The following is a 24,424-nucleotide window of genomic DNA, read 5'->3' on the forward strand; positions in this document are numbered from 1 at the left end:
ATGATGCTATTGCGTACAGAAATAGCAGCCAGAGGCACCTGTCTGCAAGCATTTAACTCCTTGGGACAGTTTTTCTTCAATTAATGAGGGATTTGATGCTCGTACGTAGTTTCACACGTAAACGGTCAGCTCGATCCAGCTTATGCTACTCGCCTGGAAGATGCTGGGCAAGCCCAATCCGCTCAGGCCGTGGGGACAGCGGGAGGATCAGGGCAGCGTCCAGCGCGGCAGCCAAGGCGCTGCAGCATCGCTCCCCCTCGGCCCTCCCTCCGCACCGCCGGACTGCGCTCCGCCCGGAGACGCCGGGGCGAGGTCTGCGCCGCTCCGCCTCCGGCGCTCCGCCTCCCGCCGGCCCCGCTGCCGCTGGAGAGCGGTGTCTGCCAGAGGCAGCGGCGCAGTGCGGCCGGAGTGCCGGCGGACGGCTGCAGGTGGGTCTGGGGGCTGCGTGTATGTGTGCCGTTGTGGTACGGGTGGGACACGGTGCTGCGGTAGGTGAGGGCTGGAGGTGAGACCCAGATCTTTGTGAAAACAAATAGAAAGTGTTGATGGATCAGGGGCTGGAGTCCCATCAGAGAGAAATGTGTGCTGAAAACCTGGAAGTTTCTTTTCACGTGCTTGTTTAACTGGTGGTGAAGGCAGGAAGGAGTTGCGCATGGATTACGTTGTCAGTTTATGCTGTGTGTCATCTTACGATTTTAGAGCTGACGGTATCAAGCAGGTGGGTCCTTCCAGCTGCGTTTTACTACCTGGGCTCTTCGGTTTTGATGTTCCATTTGGAAAAGTTGCTACCAGGCTTCATGCTTAAAACTCAGTAGAACTGGTGCCCTCTGATCAGCTGTGAAAGAGTTCTGTGGCATTCGGGGCTGAAGATGCTCGTCTCTGCTGATAGCAGGGAAGCTTTGTGGCTCTCAGCTTTCCTGAGCACCGAGCGCTAGGTGTCGCAGAGAGGAGAGGCATAAGAAGCATGGTTCGTGCTGCAGAGCTTTTCCTTTCTGAATTGAAGGGCTTTGAAGTTTTCTTCTTTCTTTAGGATCATAGAGTCATTATGGTTGAAAAGGGCCTTTGCAAGATCATTTAGTCCAACCGCCGAACCATCATGAGTTTGCAGTCAGTTTGTGCTGCAATGCTGGAGCAGTGTTCCTTTGAGCTGTTCTGATTTTAACAGAGTCATCACGGGTATGAAATGTGGTAGGAGTTCTGTGCAGTGACTTACAAACAGGCAAGTTTGTGGTGGCACAGTCTTAGCGTGGGTGTGTTCTTCCCACTGCATCCTTGTTCATTTTGTAGAGCTCCTTTCATTTGTTGTGATCCTTCTCACCCATTTGGAGAGATTAGTGTCAGAGCTTCAGCTCTGAGCTGTCAGAGGAGATTTAGTTTAAAGTACAATCTTGACAAGACAGCCATTGGCTTTTGGAGGTAAAGATGATCTAAGCTGTTTATTTGTATCTTCATGCAGTGTTCTTAAATGAAAAACTAATTCTGTCTAACTCAGCATGTTTCTATTTTCTTCACTCTACTGTTTTTTTTGCTGTTCATATGGACAGTACACAAAAAATGTTCTCTGCTGTAACGGAGCAGATGTGTTTCAATGACAGAGACAGAACTTTCATTTGCTCCTACTTCAGAATTCTTTCCAAAATGTTGGCGGGTATGCAGGTGTACTCTGCGTGCACTGACGTGCATTCTTTGCTTGGTGTGGTTTTGTGGGACTGAGCCACAGCACCTAAAAAACACTTGGCTGCAAAAAGACCTTGCTAGCAGAAGTTCCGGAGTGCATTTTGCAGCTGCATGAGAAAATCTGTGATTTGGTGGGCATGGTGATGATGGGTTGACAGTTGGACTAAATGATCTTGGAGGTCTTTTCCTACCTTAATGATTCTGGGAATCTCTGAATGAGGAAGTGTTTCTTTTCCAAAAGTGTGGTAAAGTATTGGCACAGGCTGCCCAGGGAGGCCGCGGAGTCACTGTCCGTGGAGATGTTCAAAAGCCTGGAGACGTGGCACAGAGGGACATGACATGGCTAGTGGGCATAGTGGGGATGGGTTGGTGGTTGGAGTGGATGATCTTAGAGGTCTTTTCCACTCTTAATGATTCTGTGATTGACAATCAGGAGGCCACGACTGTCTCCAGCCAAAAGCTAACGTTAATTTCTCCTCTATTACAGCTGCTGTGAGAAAAAGCATTAAAGAGTCCAAATCCCTACTTTTAGAAACACGTGTAGGTTGCACTTGATGTGCTGATAGACTCACAGAAACAATAGAGCTCAGTTTCCCTAGGTGGCCCTAAAATAGCAGAACATGACTCAGATCCACGTGCTCAGAATACTTTGGTTTTGATTCATTGAAACACATCTTCTCTCCAGAGTAAAATGTTCCCTGTGTCACCTGCCCCTCCCATGTGGCTAGGTGTTCTGCTTATACCTTGTCACATTTGACAATAGGGCCAGAAATACCAGGTCGCACACCAATGGAGAGAGGAGCCCAGGTTGCTATGAGTTGGCGTAATTCTCTGCATTGAGGTGTTGAGATTCATAACCAATAAGACAGAGGATAAATATGCTTGAATCAGGTTGGGGAGTGGAATATTTCTGGAGATAATTGCTCTCACCAGGTACCAGGCCAGGTGCTTTCTGCTTGAAAGCAATAAGCTGACCTGATGGTACCTGCCCATAAGGGGGCTGTGAGTTGATCTTCCCTTATACATCCTTCAGAGATTGAAATGCTCTTTACCAGTGTTTACGAGCATCCTTTCACAACATAAGCTGGTGTGTGTTTGCTAAATGCCGTATCTGTTGTGTGTTGACCTGAAAGGTGCAGACCTTTCAAAGGCAAGGCAGCAGATTGGTTGCAGAGCCCAAGGGTCCTCCTTCCACTGTGACTCATCTCTGCTTTAGAAATCTGATTGATATCCAGCTAAGATACAGAGGTATCAGGCAAGTACCACTGGCTTGATGAACAACTGTGTTTGCCCTTAACTGCCAGAATAGGACTAGCCCTTTTTATCTTAAGCCTACGTTTAGTTCGCTTGTTTGTCTTTGTAACCTGCAGAAACTCTACGCAGATTGCTTCAACCAACTGTAGATCTGTTACTGCTGGTAAAAATTCTGTACCATTCATGGAAACACCAGTTTTCATTAAATGCAAAACCAGAGATTACTTGAATCTCTTGCCTCAAACCAGCATCCAAATGGAAAAGCGATGTTTGATGATGAGGTTTTAGGTAGAACCAGTTAAATAAACTAATGTGTACTGTTATTTAACATGATTAGAGCTTGTTGTAAATTACAATCTGTCTGTCTGTTACAATTATGAAAAGGGATGATGTTCTCTTCTTAGGCATGCTGTAGGTTTTGCCATAAGACTAAGCCTGGATGTCTGCAAACAGCTTTTGAATTCAAAATATGTCGTGGTAATGGGTTTGACTAGATGATCTTAGTAGTCTTTTCAAACCTTAATGATTCCATGATTCTGTGATGTTTTGATGAGGTTGAAGAAGGAACCATGTCAAGAGAGCTTCATGCTCATGGATAGAACTATGCTCCTGGCATTAAAGTGGTGTGATGCACCTTCTGTGCCCTTTTGAAAAAAGATCTTGAAACTTAATTAAAGGAGGTAACCCCACACTAATCCCTCCCTGTCAAGGAGAGGAATGTGGTAATGAGAAACTGAGGGACTCTAGTAAAGCCACGTGAGGGGTTTTTAGCAGAGTCAGGAGATCCAGACTCTCAGCTGCCAGGTCTGGGCATTGAAATGATGCTTTTTGTGGTTGACTGTGGACACGTGTAAACAGTTAGGAAGCTCATTATCACTGTCAGCTGGTTCAGGTCCACTCTTAACCACTGATCTTTGCAGATAAAAGTCTGGTTTTTTGGCCTCGGTCATCTGAGGTGGGTTAAGCTTATGGAGGCTCATGTGCTCATTGCATAAAATGGATTGTATCTTTCAAGGCTGTTGGGAAAGCCACTCCCAACTCCATCAACAGCATCAATTTTCTGTTTCTTCACTTACATGAGGAACAGAGCAGAGTCTGAGTTGGAAGCTTGTGGGAGGCACAAAGCGTGGTATGGAAATGATGGAGAGTTGGAGCTCTGATTCACTGGTGGGGATGGCATAGCACGGATGGCATCAGCTCTCAGCTGGCCACCCCACCCCACTTCTCCGTTCCTTGACAGCTGAGACACTGTGAATCACCTGCTGAATCACTGTTTCCAACGTGATGTTTTGAAGGAAATCATCGCTGCTGTTGGTTCGCCTTAAAACTCCTGACTGCAAGCTGCACGAGTTCATCAGCTGATGGGGAGCAGCTCAGCTGATGGATAGCTGCTCCAACCCATAGAGCTGTAGGGAGCTGGTGGAGGGAGCTTGACGGAGCTGGTGTGCAGCTGCCTGCATGCAGAGGTGGGATTCATGGGTGAGCTTCTTCTCCTTGGTGTTTAGAGCTTTACAAGAGTCTAAATAGAACATATGGCAATGCTCTTCTGTATGTCTCTGGGTGCAATTAATGCGCCTCTGAAAACCTCACTCAGTTTCAGCAAGTACAAGAAAGCAGGAGTAGCATGCTTGCGTTTTCTTTGCATTAAGTATGCTTGTGCTCTTATTTCAAAGCTCTGAATTTTGCCATCAGCATTTCCAGCTGATTTCTTAATGCTCTCTGTTGGACAGCCAATAAACTGTCTGTTTTGCTTGATGATATGTGACTGAATTAAATATAACTCTTAGGACTGAGGCATACTCAGCTTGTGCGTTGGTTTGGTTTTAAAGAAAGTGCTTGGAGCAAAGTCCATTAATGATTTTTTCTGAAGGAAATACATCCTAGGACATTAAAAAAAAAAAAAAGTGTTTTTTTTTTTAATAACATGATCCCAGCATTGGTTGTGTACTGAAACTTCTTTGCTTTAAGTCCAGCTGTTTGCTCATAAATTTGGATAGGAAGGAGTAGCTTCGTGTGTTGTCTGTTGCTAAAGATGGGTGGTATTTCACTGCATGCTTTGGCTGGTCTGATGCCTTTGCACGTGCTTTTCCATTTAATTCACTCTGTGAATCACTTGAGCTGTGCAGAATAACCATGGAGTGTGCAGCAGACTGAACTTTTCTAGACTCTTTAGAGGCTTGTGACTTATAGTTTCTGCTGTGCAAATCCATCGTAATGCTGATAACAGGTACTTGGGTGGCTCGTGTTTTAAATCTCTCCTCTGACATAGGAAAAAAAGCAGAATGTGGGGTTATCAAAGGGATTTACAGATTGAAACAAGCACATTAATGGAAGGATCTGTTTTGTCATGAGCTAAAATTGAAGAAAAATGTTAAAAGGGCTCACATTGATTTTTCTGCCCTATGAAAGCAGAGCACAGGTAAAGGGTGGAAGAGGGGCTGGTCCTTGAGGTGTGGATCTTCAGCACATCAGTATCAGGATGAGCTTCTTGGTTATCTTCCATTTCCTGTCCTTGCAGACTGAGAAATTCAAAGAAGGCTTAATGCTCCTAGGATCCTGGAACTTCAGTTTCGAGTGATTCAGGCTCTGGCTGGTTACTGTGCCAAAGTTCTCATACATGAGCTATCAGTCAGCAGCAGTGCATCTGACCTTCCCACATATCAGCTGGCTCTATTTTTAAAAAGAATGAAGAAAGCATTCCTTTCCGCATTCAGGAGGAAAATGCCTTTTATTGCAATCCACTTCCTGGTCTGTTTTCTTGCTTACTGACGTTTTTCATTTGCAGCCTACTGTTGCCTGGGCAGTTATTTTGAGAGCTTTACGAAATTGTTCGCCCTCTGCAGTTCCAGTGAAGATGAATAAGGGGCTCAAAGCTCAACCTGGTTTCTTCTGCCATCCTCTCTGCATACAAGATAAAGCTAATCAGAAGTGTTTCTGAAATATTTGTTGAGAGAAAAACAATGAAGGAACTGTAAGTTGAAGTCAGAATTGTACAACAAACCAAAGATACGTCAGGGAAGAATTGCAGGAAACAAAGTTTGAGCAAGAACCATTCTATGGTGGTTTCTGTGAGTAAGGTGTATGAAACGCTGATCGAGGAGTTTTCAGAGTTCTTATCTTTGTAACAGTTTGAGCTGTAGGATTTCACTTCACCTTTCATATGCTTTGTAAACAGAGCAAACACACCCAGGATCTGTGGAATGCAAAGGTTAGCCTCTGTGTGTGGTATGCTTTGTTCTGGGGATCCTGGAGTCAGTGCATAAAAAGCAGTGCAATTTTCACTAACATTGTAGAAATACTTAAGACTGAGTGTTATTGCTGAACTCCTAAACCGTACTTCATTCCTATATCTTGCACCAAGGGACATTGCTTCTTGCTCGTGCTTTCCCATCTTAGTGCAGACTGTTAAGATTCATCATCCTTTGCCGTAGACCAAGTTTATAACGGCCTCCTTTATGAACAGTTGGGGGAGTGTAATCCTTCTGTATGTGTGGTTTGGGGTTTCTGACGTGTACGACAAAGCTGCTCTGTGGGGATGTGATTGCACGTTTGAGGTTAGCACTGCGTGTATAAGGAGGTGTGCTTCAATCACATTACAAATGCTGTTTGAAGTCAGAGCGATCTTGACTTTCCTTAATGCCCAAGATCTCAAGTTCTCTGTTATGATATCAGCTGTGGAAACAAAAGTTTTATTTCTCTTTCCACAGTGCATGGTTACTGACTGCTCTCTGTCACAGAAGAGCATTGCTTAGCCAGGAAATTATTCCACTGTTCTTTCCTTCAAGTTAGATCAAATTGGAATTTAATAATAACTTTAAAAAACAACACTTCTTTCCTTTTTAAAAAGAGAGGTGAAAAATAAGTGTTTTGCGTAGCCAAATGCTATCTCTGGTAAGAAGTTCCCGTTTTAACTCTCAAGATGTTTTTCATTCAAATCATCTTTTCTTTCTGATTGTCAAATAGTGTACTGTTGTGGTTTACTAATCTTTTCAGGTACTAAGATATATCTGCTGTATACACCAAGACTTTCTGGACCAGATTCTGTGCCCTGACTGCTATTTCAATTCCATACAAACTACTCTGAGGGCAGAGTTGGTGCTATGGATTTAGCTCCTGATCTTCTTAGAATTAAGCAATGCTGCTTTGTATTTTCACCTCCCTTTGAGAGACAGCAAAAGGGTCTGGGTACTTGAGGAACCCTGCCGGACAACCACATGTGTTGTATGAATCATCCCGTTGGCTGTGCTATATTTGTTTCTGTCACACTTTGATATCATCCCTTTTCATCACATGGAGAACGTATCCTGGCTCTTGTTCACTTACAAGTGAAATGCTCAGAGTCCAAACCTGGGACATACAGAACATCTCTTCCCTTGTGCAGCCTGGCATCTCACTGAAACAGAACTGAACTGTCTCCATCCAGCAGCTTCCAGAAATAGACAGCAAACAAGTAAGCTAATAAGTGCCTTGCAGGGCCATCTTTTTGGAATTTTATTTTAGTGTTATGAATCAGGATATCTATAAATGACGTAAGGATATTTTTCTTTTCTCTTGATTCAGGCACTGGGAGGCTCTCTGTGCCTGTATGTGCAGGGTAGTTTTATCTGGAAAAAAGATAAAGATCTGTATGGTTCTGGGAGTAATTGTTGTACTAAGAGCTAGAGGACTGCAAGCTTCAAAAAGATCTCATCCCTTCTGGAGTTAGTTATTAGAATTAGGCACTGCCTACTGATTTTATGCAGAAAACCTGGTATTTTAATGAGGAGTCATATATACTGTACATGTAGACAAAAAGTTAGAGAAGACATTTCTGTGATTCTCACTTGTTTGGGTTTTTATCATGGTGGAAATTAGTGATATGGCGGAAATGGGGGCTTTTCCCCAACCGCTTTATCACCTCAGCCTTTGATGAAGTCAGATACTACCAAACTCTATGCATGTTGGTGATGGTTATATAAAATCATACAACCACAGAATCGTTTGAGTTGGAAGGGACTCTTAAAGACCACCTAGCCCATCTCCCCTGCAATGGACAGGGACTCCTACAGCTCCATCAGGTGCTCAGAGCCCATCCAGCCTGACCTTGAGTGCCTCTAGGGATGGGGCTTCGACCACATCTCTGGGCAGACAGTTTCAGTGCCTCGCCACTGTTTCTTCCTTATATCCAATCTAAATCTCTCCTCTTCTAGTTTGAAACTATTTCCCCTTGTCTCATCACAGCAAACCCTTCTGAAGAGTCCCTTTCCTGGTCAGTCCTGCACCTTGCACTCTTACACTGTAGCATGTGTATTTCCTTTATATTTCCTTCCTATGATTTACTTCTCCCCAGTTCATCAGGCTGGCAGGAACTGAATTCCCTGGCTGAACAGCTGCACACAGTGACTAATGTGACTTTTCAGACACACTCTCCGATTTTGATGCAAATCTCTGTTGGCATCTTGCGAAGGGGATTAGTATGGGTCATGCAGGGCAGGAGCTCTGCTCCCATCCCTCTCTCTGTCCTTGCAGCAGAGTTTGGCTTTCCCTTATTGTTTACTCAGCGAATCCCTTGGTCTTGTGCTGTTTTGAATGCCTCAGTTGTGCAGCCACGCTGCCAGCAGCAGGGAAGCTTTGGCTCTCAGGTCTCCAGGAATCCAGCTAATAACTTAATAGCTTCTCGTCCCTACCCAGCTCTCTCTGCAAAGTGCTTTGTTGTAAGCTGGGAGCGCACAGATGGCAGAGTGCTGCTTATCTTCAGGCTGTCACATTGGGGTTATTCTCAGAATTGGGTGCCTTTACAGAGTGAGGTTTGCTGAGGTCTGCAGCTTTAGAGAACCTTTTCCACAAATAGGATTTGGTACAATGGAGAGAAAAGCAACAGCATCTGCACTCACAATGGTGGCTTAGGGGCACTACAGCTTTTCTCAGACGCACTCTGTAGGAATTATCTCTACTTCTGTGTGCAATTGACCCAGGATGTGATTCTGTTTTTTGTTTTGTTTCCCCTTTTTTTTTTTTATTTTATTTTTTTTAGAATGATCCCATCTTTTGAGTGTAGAACACTAACACACCTTCTAATAATTCTCTCTTCCGTGTGCGTCTCTCTCCAGGAAAGGATGCCACAGACGCCTCCCTTTGCAGCAATGTTTGACAGCAGCGGCTACAACAGGAACCTGTATCAGTCAAAAGAGGATGGCTGTGGAGGACTCTACTACCACGATAACAACCTCTTATCAGGGTCTCTGGAAGCTCTGATCCAGCACTTAGTGCCCAGTGTAGATTATTATCCTGATGTAAGTATGAGATGTTGCACTGGCACCACATTGTTCAGAATCAGCAGAAACTGGACATGAGAACAACTGTCATTTGAGAGTCTTTGGCCTGTCCAGAGGCATGTGTGCCTTGAGGTTTTTTAATATATCTTTTAGAAAAGAAGAATGATACCAAAAAGTCTTGGGGACAGGATGGCTAAGGGATGAACTATGTCACTTTTTGTTGAAAATCTCTGGCTGAAGACATAACTCTGCTTGATTTCATAGATGAATTTACAATTCTGAGACAGGACCCTTACAGCTCCAAGACAGAACTGTCCTTAAGCTCTTGGTTATCTACTAATGCTCAGTGTAAAATTTAAAAACGAAGCTATTTATGTACTGATTAGTCGAACACTGTATGTTTCAAGCTCTGAGAACTGGAACATTGTAGATTTTGTGGTAGATGTCATGGGAGTGGATTGAATAATTCGAATATACGTCTCACAGTGAGTTCAAGTAATTATATGTAGAAAGCTGAGGCAAAATAAGGAACCTTTTCTTTTAGTCCCAGAATGAGTTACTATTTGTTCTGTAAAATTAAACTTTGTGTGAGGACTGATTGCTTTATCTAGAGAAGCATGGGAACAAAGAATATCTGTGTTGATAGTCAACGTAGATTGGACTGGCAGCATTAATCTTATTCTCTTGTTGGGCTAGAAAGAGTTATGCCATAGGGCACTGGCTCTTGCAGAGATGTACTGTAGAGCAAGGGAGATGAGCTGAGATTCTGGGTAATTTCAAGTACTAGTCTTGTAAGAACACTTACTAGTGTATAAAAGCAGAGTTAAACCAGCCCAGTCCTGCCTTGTTTTGGTTTAATCTTGCCTAATTTGGCTCAAGCATGATGGTACAGCACTGAGTAGGAGCAATGACAAGTGTTCAATTAAGTGATTATTGCTGTAGTAATAGCACTCCTTACAGCCAAATGCAGTTTTGTTCTGCAGATACTAAAATGATTTGTCAGGAGCAGATTTAGAGAAAATATAAAATGGTGGTGACTTACCCCTTGGTCTGTCTTTCTCTTTTTTGCAGAGGACGTACATCTTCACCTTCCTTCTCAGTTCACGCTTGTTCATGCATCCCTATGAACTTATGGCCAAAGTTTGCCATCTGTGCATTGAGCAACAGAGACTGAGCGAGCCTGGCCAGGACAAGGTAATAATCACTCACTCTGAGAATCTGACCTTTAGTCACTAACATTTGTGAGAAGTGTCCACAGTGTGCATTGCTGCTGCTACAGTTTTCATTTTACCAATACGAGGGACAGAAATAAAAGTGATGGTTATTAATGGCACATTCTGCAATGTTTGCTTCTGTGTTTCAGTGTTCCTAATGTATTAATGTGTAATGTCAAAATGTTGGAAACGTTTCACTGATGTGTGCATTCTTGTTTCAGTCTTTGTGGAGTGACTTATCTTGCTGGCCACTTACGTGGGACTGCTTTTTTTTTTTTTCCCTGTGCATTCATACAATATATATTGAAAAGGAAACAGAATGTGGATGTTGTAATAGAGCCTTGCCAGCAGAAAATAACACAAATTAAGATACTTGAATCCTTGCCCCAGTTTTTCCCTGCGATGTACTGTACATACATACATAAGTGGTGAATGATGCTTACCACTTTGATAGTTGATAGTCATAAATTACGGAACCACTAATGTACGTCTTTTTCTGTGTTCATTCTAATAATGAAGGGAAAGCATATGGATATAGATATTCTAAGATTTTCTAGTTACCTGGGACATAATTTCCAGCCCACTTAAGCTTTTCATTGGCCTTAATGGGTATTGACTCTGGCCTGTAATTCAATGAAGATTTAAGTTAAGCTTAAAAAATTAACTGACCTTCATACCCTTACGCTCCGTTGTATTCTGCAGAAAGGAATTCTATTTCTTTTGGGTTAGCTGTGTTGTGTATTGTTCTTTCTCATAATGCTTCTCCTTTGTATTTTCAACTAGAACCGAATACGAAAAATTGCTCCCAAAATCCTGCAGCTCTTGACGGAATGGACAGAGACATTTCCTTATGATTTTCGAGATGAAAGAATGATGAGAAACTTAAAGGAGTTGGCACAAAGAATAACCAGTGGTGATGAGGTAAGTTGCCTGTGAACAGAGTTATTGGATAAAATGCTTTGATACTGTGCATTTGTTATTGTTAATAACATGGTATGGCTCTGGGAGATTAAGCTAACTTGTTATGATGGTTCTTGAAGGCAAAAAGTGCTTTCCCGTACCTAGTCTAAGAAGAAACTTTATAACAAAAGCAGATCCTCTTCAAAGCAGAGACAGGGTTCTCCCCATCCCTAAAACCGTGAAACAATCACACAGTGTGCAGACAAGCACAATTTTGTGGAGGTTTATATTTTTCATTTTTAATTATTTTGCTTGGAAGAAGCCAGATAGAGTATTGGGAATTTTTGGACGTTGGGAAATCCCTACCTGTGTGGTGCGAGTAACATTTGCTGGAATCAGGCCTCTGATCTTTATGTCAGTGGAATAGTTATTGCAGGCTTGGGAAAAAGTTTTAAAAGAAAAACTGGATCAAAAAGAATCATCTCGTGTTTAAAGGATTGGATCTGGATTCAGTCTGTTGTATTCCTTCTTCTGAAAGCAGCACATGAGAAAATCACTTCATCTTTTACTAAGTGCTGGTTCTCAGGCCAAAGTAGTTTCATGGAGGTCTTATGCAATGCTCTGTCGTTTAATTGATACTTGTCTTTTAAGTACTGAAATAAACTCAACTAAATTCAAGGCTTATTTTCACTTAGTGGAAAGGCAGTTAACAAGGTTTCGACAAGCATCTCTTGTAGCTGGCACAACTTCAAGATTGCAAAAGACATTGGAGTGGCATTTGGAAGAGCTATAAACACAAAGAGCAATTGCTAAATGGCATCATGTTTCTAGCCTTCCTCAGCTTAATGTTACATACATAAGCTGTTAAATAATGATATGGACAAGCAGCAAACAGCCTGTTAACAAGCTTCAATAGGTAAGCTCTACTGGGAGGAGTTGTGAATGCTGCCAAAGCCTGAAAAGACCTTGAGAGACTTCCACTAAGGATGGAAAAGAACAAACGTAAAGTTATTTGGAAGCTGAGATACATTTCTGTATCTGAAATTCCATATGTGAAGGAGAGGAGGAACAAAGAAGAGAGGTAAGGGGACTGAGATGCAGTATGGAGTATAAATGAAAAAGAGCAAACACAAGTTTAGAGTTGCTTTAGATATCTCTAAAGGGGACTTTGGACTGTGGACAGAGCAGGTTTGCTTTTGCCATGGAGGTACCTTTCCCATAGTGTTGCTTTGTTTGTTGATATTCTTTTAATAGGAAGATAAGGAACTGATGTTCAGATTGAGGAGAAGCAGTAAGATGGAAAATCATCTACTGAAAAGAAAGGCAGAAGCCGGACAAGCTATTAGAAAATGATCTGTGGGCAGCAGTCTTACTCTGACAAGGAGCTACAACTTTGCCTACCTTCCATGCTGCACATCCATGTGTCTTCAAGTTTTCCCTTAGAACAATAAAGGGAAAACAAGCGTTGCAGTAAATTGACTTGCATTATTGTGAACTGCATGTTCACAAGTTGCAAACAGCAACTTCCTTGGTCCTGCTTTTCTGCAGATTGCTTGGATTTAGTTTTGGGAGTTATTAATTTGAAACAGCCTGTTCCAGTTCACCTACTTTGTAGCCTCCTATTCCACTTCTGAATTATTGTGCTCCAGTGCTAAGAGCTATCACCGAGAATCCAGCTAAAACCATTCACCATATGAAGATATTGCTCCACCAAGAAAATCTATAGGATATTGAAACATTATTATTGATTTCTTAATATGTCTTTTTAAATCTCTATATTTCTTGCCATTCCTGCCACATTTCCTCTCACTGTCCTGAGTGGTCATGCACATGAAATATTTCCAGATATTGTTTTAGTCCCTTTCATTGCTTAACTGACCTTTTTTTCAAGTTAGGCCTTACGGAGCTTTTCACATCAACCATTGCCTCCAGTTGCCTGATCAGTTCCATGAAAATGCTGCTCAGTGTCTTTTTCTGTAAAAACACTTGATAGGTAGATGCAAAGCCACATCAAAGCCACTCCTGTGCTTTTCAGTTCTCAGAAGTTTTAAAATATAACTAAATATCAGCGTTGTTCCTTTTATTAGCAGGTACAAGACTTGTTAGGTATGGTGCAAATGGAAAGTGGTGTTCTTTTAAAAAAAGAACTTAAATTTAAATAAAATAAAATAGACTTGAGTTTAGGATTATCATCATTAAATCTTCCTAATTTCACAACTCTTGTTGCTGCATCACTGTAGGAGCTAAGAGACAAGTTAGTCAGAAGGTGTCCAAATAAACTGCAAGGTAAACTTGTTTAAGTATCATCTACCAGGAAAGAGGAGTGTGTAATGTTTTGGGTTCAATTACGAGTTTAAGGAACAGGATACTGCAGGCTAAGACTTCAAGTTGCCTTGTTTTTGTGTGGTCACGCCACACAAGAATTCAGGTAGTTCAGCTTCAGAAATTCACCAGTTGTCTCCCTAGTTTGGTTATCAGTTCTGGGTTGGCATAAACCACAAAATTCATATTAGGTTTATTGATTTCATTTGAAGATTAACCCACTGATTGTTAGGTGGTTTCCACAACAAGCCAATGTTCATCTGAAGAGTTTCAGATGCATTTTTGGTCTCAGTCACTTACCAGTTGAACAAGAACACACTTCATAAAGTTCTCTTAGATCATGCTTCAAAAAAATGGGAAAGGAAAAAGGCCAGTGAGGCACATTTGTCTATAGAAAATCAAAACACATAGACACCAGAATGCAATTATTTACCACAGTACAATCCAAATTCAACCTTGGTTGAATACCACTGACCTCAAGAATGAATTTGACCCAAAATAGTGCTGCTTATTTGGTTAAATTTGGAAATACTTATAGCAGCTTTGGAGAGAAGGTTGAATTCATTAGAATATGAGAGAAGTTCATGTGTTTGATCACACAGTATTTTGCTGCTAGTAGGTTTTGGATGCTCATTTTTTCAACTACTTATATTTTCCATCAGTAGCTGTAGGCTGGTGTCTGGAATTTGGAAGAGGGGCCACTGGGGGTCTGTTACAGAGCATCAATCTGCTTTGGTGTCATGCAGACTTTAATACTGTCCTCTTCTGTCTTGAGAACGTCTTTCGATTGTTTCATGTCACAGATGTATCGGAAGAACGTCCAGCAGCTCCTCCAGAACTTGCTTCGAAAGCTCGCGACTGTTAGCCAGTATGAGGAAGTACTTGCAAAAATCAATGCAACGTCCACAGATCGCCTCACAGTCTTAAAGACCAAGCCACAGTCCATCCAGAGGGACATAATCACTGTCTGCAATGATCCCTACACATTAGCTCAGCAGCTGACACACATAGAGCTTGTGAGTTTTATTTTTTTCCAGTGTGGTTTTATCCTTCTCCTTTTGAAATACAAGTTAACGGAGGATCTGACTTATTGCTTATGTGCTTTATTTAGGAGAGACTTAATTATATTGGACCAGAAGAATTTGTCCAGGCGTTTGTGCAAAAGGATCCTTTGGATAATGACAAGGTAATTTGGAGATCTGGAGCAGCTCTGAAATGTGACATTTAACATCCTAAATTGAAATGCCTTGTGAACTGCAAGTGAGGACAAACAGAAGCAGGCTTTAAAACAAAAATGCTTTAGTATTTGTCTTAACAATTTTGTTTCATCAATGTTTTTTCTTCCTGGAGCACATCTCCAGGCGCTCCAGAACCCAGCACACAAATTGCATCAGTCTAACTCATTCGCTGTTTTTTTGTTTGTTTGTTTGTTTGTTTATTTAGACTAAGGGAAAACTTAATCCTGTGAATGTTTTCTTCCAGAGACCTTTGTGTTCTACAGCACAAAGCTGAGTTTAACTTTAGCTTTTACATTACTCACTTTGAACACCTGCTCTTCCTTTTACTAAACTGAAGGTAGAGCAGCCATTGAAAAAAGCAAGCGGGGAGCTTTAGGTCAGAATAAGATGAAGAACAAAGATGAATATTTTTAGGTAACTGCTAGTTTTATCTCTTTGGGTACTGTCATCAAGATTATTTATGCTCCTTCAATTGTACAAAAGGGAGTCAGCTAATGCTAGAATTACCATCCAGCCTAAAATTCACCAACAGAATAGGATGACTCATTGGAACAGGTTGCCCAACAATGCTGTGAATGCCCCCTCCCTGGAAGCATTCAAGGCCAGGCTGGATGGGGCTTTGAGCAACCTGGTCTAGAGGAAGGTGTCCATGCCTATAGCAGGGGGTTGGAACTAGATGATCTTACATGTCCCTTCCAACCCAAACTGTTATAAAATTCTATGACTCAAGCTTATATTTTGTTTTTCTGTGAGATGGTATCTCAAAGTTACTTTAATTTATTTAATTTAATATTAAACAGATACTTATCATTGTTTGCTTATGTCTATCCTGATACCTCAAAGCATGCTGGTGGGAGTACCCTTGAGTGCCTCACTGGGTCAACAGCTTGAGAAGTGATACATACTCAGAAGTATGTATCATACTTGAGAAGTGATACTGTCAATTCTGCTTTCCCTCTAAGTTTTGTCTTAAGATGGCAAGACAAAAAGCTGAAAGGTCCCTCTTGGTGAGTATTGTAGTAAAAACTGATGTTTTTCCTCTTCAGAGCTGCTACGGAGATCGAAAGAAGAGCCGTAACCTGGAAGCATATGTGGAATGGTTTAACAGACTCAGTTACCTGGTTGCAACAGAAATCTGTATGGTGAGCAAGGACTTCTGCTAAAATGTTTTGTTTAATCATCAGAACTGTGGAGTCTTTTTTGCTGTGGTGATGTCTTCTTGGGATGGGAATGGGTGTTGTTTCTTTTGGGGCTGTGTTAGTGCTGTTTCCTGCTAAAGAATCACAAGCACATGCGTTTCTTGCAGCCTGTGAAAAAGAAGCACAGAGCAAGAGTGATAGAGTATTTCATTGATGTGGCACGGGAATGTTTTAACATTGGGAACTTTAACTCCTTAATGGCTATTATTTGTAAGTATGCATCCTCAGACATGTTGTCCCTGTTTCAATCTGAGTAAATGAAGTGTGATACTTTCTACAGAAGTCTGCTACTTAGCATGCAGTTGGGAGGGGAAGTGGCAGCGAACTGCTAAATGGTATTGTAGTATTACCTCTGTAAGAAATTATTTACTTTTTAGTGTATATCACAGAGTAGTTTTCATCGTAACTCTTAGATCTCCACTTTTTGAACCAGACTTTAATGCTAAGTTGAAATAGAAACTCCTGTAATATGGAATATTGATGTCTTCCATAGTTTCTACAGCACCACAATCTCCAAGTGGTTTGAAAATTACAGACCTTTATATCTGATAGGAAGCTATTGGGAGTATTTGTTGAAATGGGAAAACTTCCCAGGTACATGGAATTTTCCATTAAATTTGTAAAAGGTAGAGTTGAGACAATTTGGCTTTTTACTGCATATTCATGTTTAACAAGACCATGTGAAATAGCGTCATAATATTTTGTTAGACCTTTTTTTCTGCAAAATATGCTGATCTTTGTTTACGATGTGCTTTTATCTCTGGACTTTTAACAAAATAATCTGACTTCTAAAAATATGTATTATTGTTAATAGCTCCTCTATATTAGAAATACTTAACAGTCTTAAATAATCTCCAAGATTTTAAAATGTTCAAACAATTTTTCTTACATCCAGCTGGCATGAACATGAGTCCTGTCTCTCGATTAAAGAAAACATGGGCAAAAGTGAAGACTGCCAAATTTGATATTCTTGAGGTAAGTTCAGCCAATACTTGGACGCGTGGCTGTTGTTAGCATGCTACTTTCAACTGCTCTGAAGTGAAAGTTTGGCTGCTTTTTGACAAGTCTGATTTAGTATATATTTGTTCACAATAGTGTAAGCAACAGGAGCAGGGAGATGACTATCCTGCTGTACTCAGCTCTGGTGAGATCGCATCTTGAGAAATGTGTTCAGTTTTGGGCCCTTAGTCCAAGAAAGACATGGAGGCTCTGAAGTGTGTCCAGAGGAGGGCAGTGAAGTTGCTGAGGGATCTGGAGCACAAGTCTTATGAAGAGTGGCTGAGGAAACTGGAATTGTTTAGTCTGAAGACTCAGGAGAGACCTTATCACCCTCTACGAACTACCTGAAGGGAGGTTGTGATGAGGTTGGGGTCAGCCTCTTCTGGGTTAACTAGTGATAGGACAAATGGCCTGAAGTTGCATCAGGGGAGGCTCAGGTTGAATATTAGGAAAAAATCACCCTCTCCAAAAGGGTGATCAGGCTCGAAAGGCTGCCCAGGGCGTTGTTGGAGTCATCTTCACTAGAGTTGCTTAAGAAATGTGTTGATGTGGTCTAAGGAACTTGGTTTAGTGGGCAACGTTGGTGGTAGGATTAGATAATCTTTGAGATCTTTTCCAACCTTAACGATTCTGTGATTCTATGATTAATGGAAATTCCAGAGAGTGTAATAAGAATCTCTCAGCTGTCCTGTGCTTTTTCAACATGAAAAGAGTAAAAGGAAGTAATTGTCTATCTACTTCCAAAACCCACCTTCTAAATGGCAGTTTCATAATTAAAATAGATAAACTCTTGAAAGGCAAATATATAAGGGAAGGTTGGCGTTGATTCACCTAATGCACTTTCTCTGAAAATGAAGTTTAGCTGTCAGACAGCTGCTTTGTCCATTCAGAGAAATTGATCTTGATTGATTGCCAATTAATTTCAGGTAGTAGAGACCTTTGGCAAAGATTGTGTAGGGCCAGCAATATATGAATTTGTGACATACTCAGGAAATAATTTACAGGTTAATTAGCTTGGTCTATATAGCAATTGTTTAACTCACTCTATAAGTGATACAGAGGCAGTGTAATGTTCATGACACAAGCACGAGGTGTTTATTAGTATCAAGAGATTTGACTTGTGCTCTGACAATGGATTAAAACTTCACGGGAAGCACTCTTACTTCCTGCATCCTTGGGTGGGAGATGGCCTTTTTTGTGTCAAAGCTCTTAATCAGCTCTTATTGTCACAGTCCTACTTCATTCAAACATATTACGCGGGCTGGGTTCTGCTGGTTAAGAACATGCTTTGTGATCTGTACAGTCATCCTGACCACTATCAGGTTTAGCTACCTGATCTTCCTCTGCCATTGCAGCTGAGTCAGCTCTGAGAAATCTGCATACTTAGGAAAAGCAGAATATTACTGCTAAGACCCGCTGTTATATTAGTTCACAACTTTGGCTTTTGAGTTAAAGATGAGCCAACTTCTTGGTGGAGAAGAAAATAAAAGGTCTATGATGCCTGCCTTTGTTTCCTTGCTGCCAACTTGTATTCAATCCCTTCTTGTGCTGAGTGAATGTTTTTTTTTTTTTTTAAATCATGCTTCTCTTCTGATTGAAGGAACAAATGAAGAGATGCCCCACTTCTTTAAAAGCTCTCGCTTTTTGAAACAGTTGCTCAAGTGAAAAGATGTTGTGTCTGGTGATGACACTGGCTCTCTGAAGCTCATTATTTACATTTCTTCATGCTTTGTAGCATCAGATGGACCCTTCTAGCAATTTTTATAATTACCGGACTGCTCTGCGTGGAGCCACCCAAAGATCTTTGACAGCTCATAGCAACAGAGAGAAGGTATGTTCACAAATGACTTGACAATGGGCAGAGATTAAATAAGCTCGTTAAGTTGCATGGTAAGCTTTTCTCTGCGGATTCTGATGTTCAGAGGTGCTGATAATTGCTGAAGGAAGGATAAGGAGAAGTGCTGATGAGGACAAACTAGACACAGGAAGAATAACCAGTGGTTTCAAAGAGACACAACTGGGCATCTTTCGGTTTTAAATTGCTTTACAATCTACTAAGGAAAGAAAGACATTCAATAACTGAAATATAGACAAATCTTCAATCTAGATTCCTTGGAGTCCCTTTCCTGTACAGTGTTAGATGAGCATTAAATAAACTCTAGAGTTTCTTACTCGAGAAGGTGAACTGAATCGGTTATTAGTGGGAAACAGCGAGTTAAAATGCCCCCTCACTGATTTTTGGATTTGCTGCAAATTATGCATTAACAGGGGTGGCTTTGTTTCTTTGTTCTTCAAAATAAATTAGCTTTTGATAAGTAAAGTGGATTTCATTGCACATGAATCCAGAATTGCGTTTGTAGCTCTTGTGAAAAGGAGCCACCCATTCTTAGCTGCCACCCATAGAAGCAGTTTTGTTCATCAGATACTTTTTTTGAGAGTAAGATGAGTTTTAAGACTTCAGAGAAAGCTCACACATCATGAAATGTTGCAGCAAAGTCTTGCTTGGAGGTAGATACGGTGACATTTGTTTTACTTCCAGTTGCTGTAAGGATGTACAGCTATGCAAATTTTTGTGTGCAAATTAAAATACAGTCATTTGAAGGACGTAAGAATGTTACAATGTTCTCCAGAGACAAATAGTTTGGTTTGTTCAGTTGTGGTCTGTGCTTGAGCCAGTCGGTGCCAAGACTTGCTTGAACTTAGGGAATTGTAGTTCAAAAGTCATTTACTGTTTTTCTAAGCACACCTCATAGCTGCAGTGAGCAAACAATCGAGTGCCAACAAGTGCTTTGGTTCTGACCTTGAGAGAACCACATGCCAAGAAAACTTGAAGATAATGGAAGAAGTAGTTTGACACAAAGCTGGAAAGGACACTACATGGTCTAGCTTACCATCCAAGGGAGAACTTTCTTCATAGAAGAACTTTACGCATTATAAAATGTAGCGCATGCAGAATTTTTGTTCAGTGAAAGGAGAGAGAAATAGTGCAGATCTTATTTTATGGTATTTTGCTTAGCTTTTGTACCACCTGACTTCTTTTGAATGTTCTCTGCAGAGCAGTATATTTCTAGTCAGCACCGGTCTGGGAGTAATTTTGTTCTTTCCTTAGATCGTGATACCATTCTTCAGCCTCTTGATCAAAGATATTTACTTCCTCAACGAGGGTTGTGCCAATCGTCTTCCAAATGGTCATGTCAATTTTGAAGTAAGTAGACCACTGTGGCACCGAGTGGGGTTTTTGTATACCATCAACCACTTCAGCGGCAAACTCAAGGCAGATCTTGATTCAGCTTCCACTGGATTCTAGTGTATAATTGGAGTACATCTGTTTCTTCTCACGGGAGTGAGGAAAGTGCAGTTATGGTGGAGTTTGAATATTTATAGAAACCAATTCAGTAGTCATAGGTTTTTAGTTAGAAAACTCAGAACTTCTGTCCAGTACTCAAATTTATCTAAATATTTCAACTCATACATTTGTTTATGGTCAACCAATAATCTTAGAAATTAGTATTTTTGGTCTTTTTTAGAACTCCAAAGTAAAAGGCAAGTTCATCCTTGTAAGATACACATGTGGTGTTTTTATGTGTGAGTCACAGAACTGTGTGATATAAGAGCAATGAAGGAGTTTTTAGTCCATTTCAGTAATTCTTTTGTCTTTACTTTCATATTTCTTATCTGTGGATTCTCCCATGATTTGTTTTTTTCCTAGTGCTATCTGTTCTAAAGACGCCTGGGTCACTCACACAAAATTACACTGATTTCACTTCTTGTAGTCAGCCTCAATTAGCCTGGTTCTAAAGTTAGATGGCTTGGTGGTCTGGAATGTCTTTTTTCACATAGTATAAATACCCTTGAGGCATGCTAAACCTTAATTGAAAGAGCTTATCAGTGAGTGACATCAACGCACCACTGGAGAATTTTTATTTTTGGCATCGATTTGCAACAAGAAAATGGAGTGTTTCATGTTGATTAACTTGAAATGGAACATCTGGATTTCCAAATGTCAGTGTGAAGCACTTGATGTGAAAATTACTAAATACTTCACTGTGCAACAGGCAAACAATGAGTATCATCAAATGTGGAAGTTGAGTGTAGAAGTTATCAGCTATGTGAAAGGAAATTGAGTGCAGATCATGATGTGCTATTTATATTCATAAACAACAACAATTTCACCAGAGCTGAGAATTGGGAAGTCATTCCAGGTTGAAATAGAAACACAAGAGTTGTTCGGTTAAGTCATGTATAAAATTTAGCAAGCTCCCAAGCCTTGGACTTGAAACTGGGATCTCTTCACTCTTTAAAATATGTTCAGGTAAATAATACCCTCCTGTATATGACATCTTCATATCCTGTTCTACTCTGGCAGAAGTTTTGGGAATTGGCAAAACAAGTCAGTGAATTTATGTCATGGAAGCAAGTGGAGTGTCCATTTGAAAGGGATCGGAAGATTCTGCAGTATTTGCTCACTGTCCCAGTCTTCAGTGATGATGGTAAGGAGCCCTGGAATTCCTACAGATCCAGTGTCACAGGCTATTGTTTTGTCTCTATCCTTGTTAGGCCATTGCTTCCTCTTAGAAAGAATTTGACCTGAAACATCTCTGTCTGGAAAGTTTAAAAAATGCTTCTCCCTTACAAATAAGAGAGAAAATAAGGTTTTTCTTTTTAAGTACACATGGTCTGTGAAAATTGACTGTGACCTTTTCTTTGAAATGGAATGAAAATACTTGATTTGATATACAGACTCTGTAAATATCATTTGAACTTTATTTATATGGACTTTCAGGACACTTAAAAGGGTGCTGCTTGAGAAAGGAAATTGGAACTTGGATGGTTTCTTATGAAGCACCATGGCCCTAGGCTCAATTTTGCCTTTTGAATGTTTTCTTCCTCTCATGCTTTTCAGTTCAGACTGGCTTTTTGGGTTGTTGTTTTTGTTTTTGTTTTTTTTTTTTTTCCCCTTCAGGGCAGTCTTTGTTCTACACTTTTTGTTAGTATTGTCTGGATGTAATTATAAGCAATGTTGTACTTTATGATGGGATTCTGTAGCCCTAATCTGAGGGATGGGTAATGTAAGCCTGCTTCATTTAACTTCCAACTTCTATCCATTTTCCAGGGCGAGCAGATTTTTAAATGCCAGTAGACTTAATGTATTGTATTTGCTTGTGATTGCAGCACTTTACTTGGCTTCCTATGAGAGTGAAAGTCCTGAGAATCACGTTGAGAAGGACAGATGGAAGACTCTGAGGTTTGTGTCAAAGGTTACTCACATCAATAAATAAAGAGAATAGGATCTGGAGCTAGCATCTAACAGTTAAAACCAAATGGCACACTATGCGTTTGAACAGATGGGTCTCAGCATCAGCATAAAATCACCCTTTCGCTCCGGAACTCTTGGAAAAATGAGCACAGTTTTCATCTGTAGCCTTCTCAAAGCTTCTTTCCCTTAAGAGGATGGGAATCAAGAGAAGAAACTGAGTATCTTAATTTCTTACACTACTCAGTGTAGAAAAAGTACTTTCTGAGCTTAGAGAATTCTGGTTTTCAGGCAGCCCTTTCTGGAGATACTGTATCCCTTTCTGCACCTAGTTTTTCAGAGATCACAAAGATGATCCTGAGTCAAATGTATTCACAAAACCAGGTAATGATTTAGAGTCTAGTCTGGGAAAAATAAGTTGAATCAACTACTAGCTTTCCTTCCACTGCTGGCTGAACATAGATGAGTCAACTCTCTCATTTTACTAATTTCAGAAAGGTACGAGAACTGTTATGGCACTGTTTTAGCTTCTTCTTTGTCAATTGGCTTTTTTTTTTTTTTTTGGGGGTTTACTCCTGGAAGCAGAGAAAACTGATCACGTGCATAGGTAGAGACATAGAATTAAATAGTGTGTGCATTCCACACAGAGGCGAGGTGGACAGAGAAAGTCTGTGGGCTAGCAGATCTGTAATAACGTCAACCTCAGTTTCACAGGATCCTTATCTGAGGCACTCTGAAACTATCTGAGGAGATTTACATCATTCTAATGGCTGTTTTGTTCACGTTTCCCTCTTCTTTTCAGATCAACGCTTCTGGGCAGAGTCTAATGCATGGGATGGCTGCTGCTTCTAATGCTGTTCTCACCAAGGGGCATGGTGTAGTTTATGTTTTTGTGCACCGAGTGGCATTCAATGTGATGAATGAAAACTGTGCAGTCAGTTGAGATAACTTGTCAACAAAGATGAAACAAGTTAACTCAAGAACAAACAGGCAGCTTCTCGTACCAGACAGATGAGATTAAATCACAGCCCACTCTCAACTTCAGTATTGATTGAGGACAGCACTGACAGAAACCTTTGAAGAGCTCAGATGCCGCCCGTGAATCATTCCACACCTGGATGGAATATTTTTTCCCTTCTTCATGCTGGAACTAGCTGCTACGGGGACTCTGCAGAGCTGATATGATGTTATAGAAGAGAAAAAAAAATCACTGTACTTACAGTGGAAACCCAGGTCCGCATTGACTTCCTGATAAGCTGAAGATAGCCAGGAACTCTGGTCAGGACTGCCAACAAGGGAAAGGACTGGACACAACAAATTGGCTGCTGGGGAAAGTTTCTCTCCACCACTGTAACGGTGGCTATTTTCTTTTTCCATTATGTTTTTGAGTTGGCTGCTGGCAGGCAAACTCATCATAAGTTATTAAAAAATATGTTAAGTATTAAAAATTAAGACTGTGGTAGAACAAACACCTGCTAAAAAAATGCAGTAGCTATGTAGCGTGGACTATTTTACAACTTACAGAGAGGTTTTTTCTTTCTTTCAGTTGTTTACAACTAACCACTACATGCTACAGACATTCTTGTTTTTACTATACAGATTTGTTACTCTAATTTTCCATATTTGGCCTTCTTATATTAGGTCGAACAATCTGACTTTTCTAGAATGGTCTCTGAGAAACAGATGTACAAACTATGTTGACATATGAAAGTATGTTTTTAAGTCATTTTTATAATTGCATTTTTTGGAAGGATAACAATGGAATCCAATTTGATGGAGTTAGCAAGATGCAAAAAAAAAAGAAGAAACAAAAAAACCAACAAGGCTTCTTCCCAAGTACATCTGTGAACAAAGCAGTCTTGTTTGCTTTATGGGTTACTGTTCTGTGAAGTAATTCACTGTGTTACACACCTAATAAGTTTGTAGTAGCTCTGAATACGTAGCCACTCTATTTATGCTAGGAAAAACCAAGGGGGGGAAAGAAATTGTAGCTGTAGATCACCCTGGATGCGAAATCACTAAGTATAAGCAGTACTTGGCAAAACAGGTATTTGCAATTATCCTACCACTGTTATTAAGAAAAAGAATAAAGATATCTATTTGTTGCACTGCA

The 24,424-nt window shown here is 40.7% G+C and overlaps 1 protein-coding gene across 6 annotated transcripts; it reads left to right on the forward strand.

Annotated features, from left to right (window-relative positions):
* The first annotated feature begins 278 nt into the window (after positions 1-278).
* Positions 279-24,424, forward strand: RASGEF1B (RasGEF domain family member 1B). Of its 6 annotated transcripts, none has more exons than XM_085222508.1 (15): positions 350-428; positions 4,227-4,410; positions 9,021-9,203; positions 10,257-10,379; positions 11,183-11,320; positions 14,425-14,637; positions 14,733-14,807; positions 15,906-16,001; positions 16,166-16,268; positions 16,954-17,033; positions 18,793-18,888; positions 20,167-20,262; positions 21,424-21,547; positions 22,230-22,302; positions 23,114-24,424. In XM_085222508.1, the coding sequence occupies exons 2-15, from the start codon at positions 4,390-4,392 to the stop codon at positions 23,136-23,138; spliced, it is 1,446 nt and encodes a 481-aa protein (XP_085078634.1). In that variant the 5' UTR covers positions 350-428; positions 4,227-4,389; the 3' UTR covers positions 23,139-24,424. The 6 variants fall into 6 exon arrangements, with proteins under 6 accessions (XP_085078639.1, XP_085078634.1, XP_085078635.1 ...); XM_085222509.1 differs by having other exon boundaries at positions 4,227-4,397; XM_085222513.1 differs by lacking the exon at positions 4,227-4,410 and having other exon boundaries at positions 279-428.

Source organism: Meleagris gallopavo, chromosome 4, assembly GCF_905368555.1.
Source record: "Meleagris gallopavo chromosome 4, MGAL_WU_HG_1.1, whole genome shotgun sequence".
Lineage (NCBI taxonomy): Eukaryota > Metazoa > Chordata > Aves > Galliformes > Phasianidae > Meleagris > Meleagris gallopavo.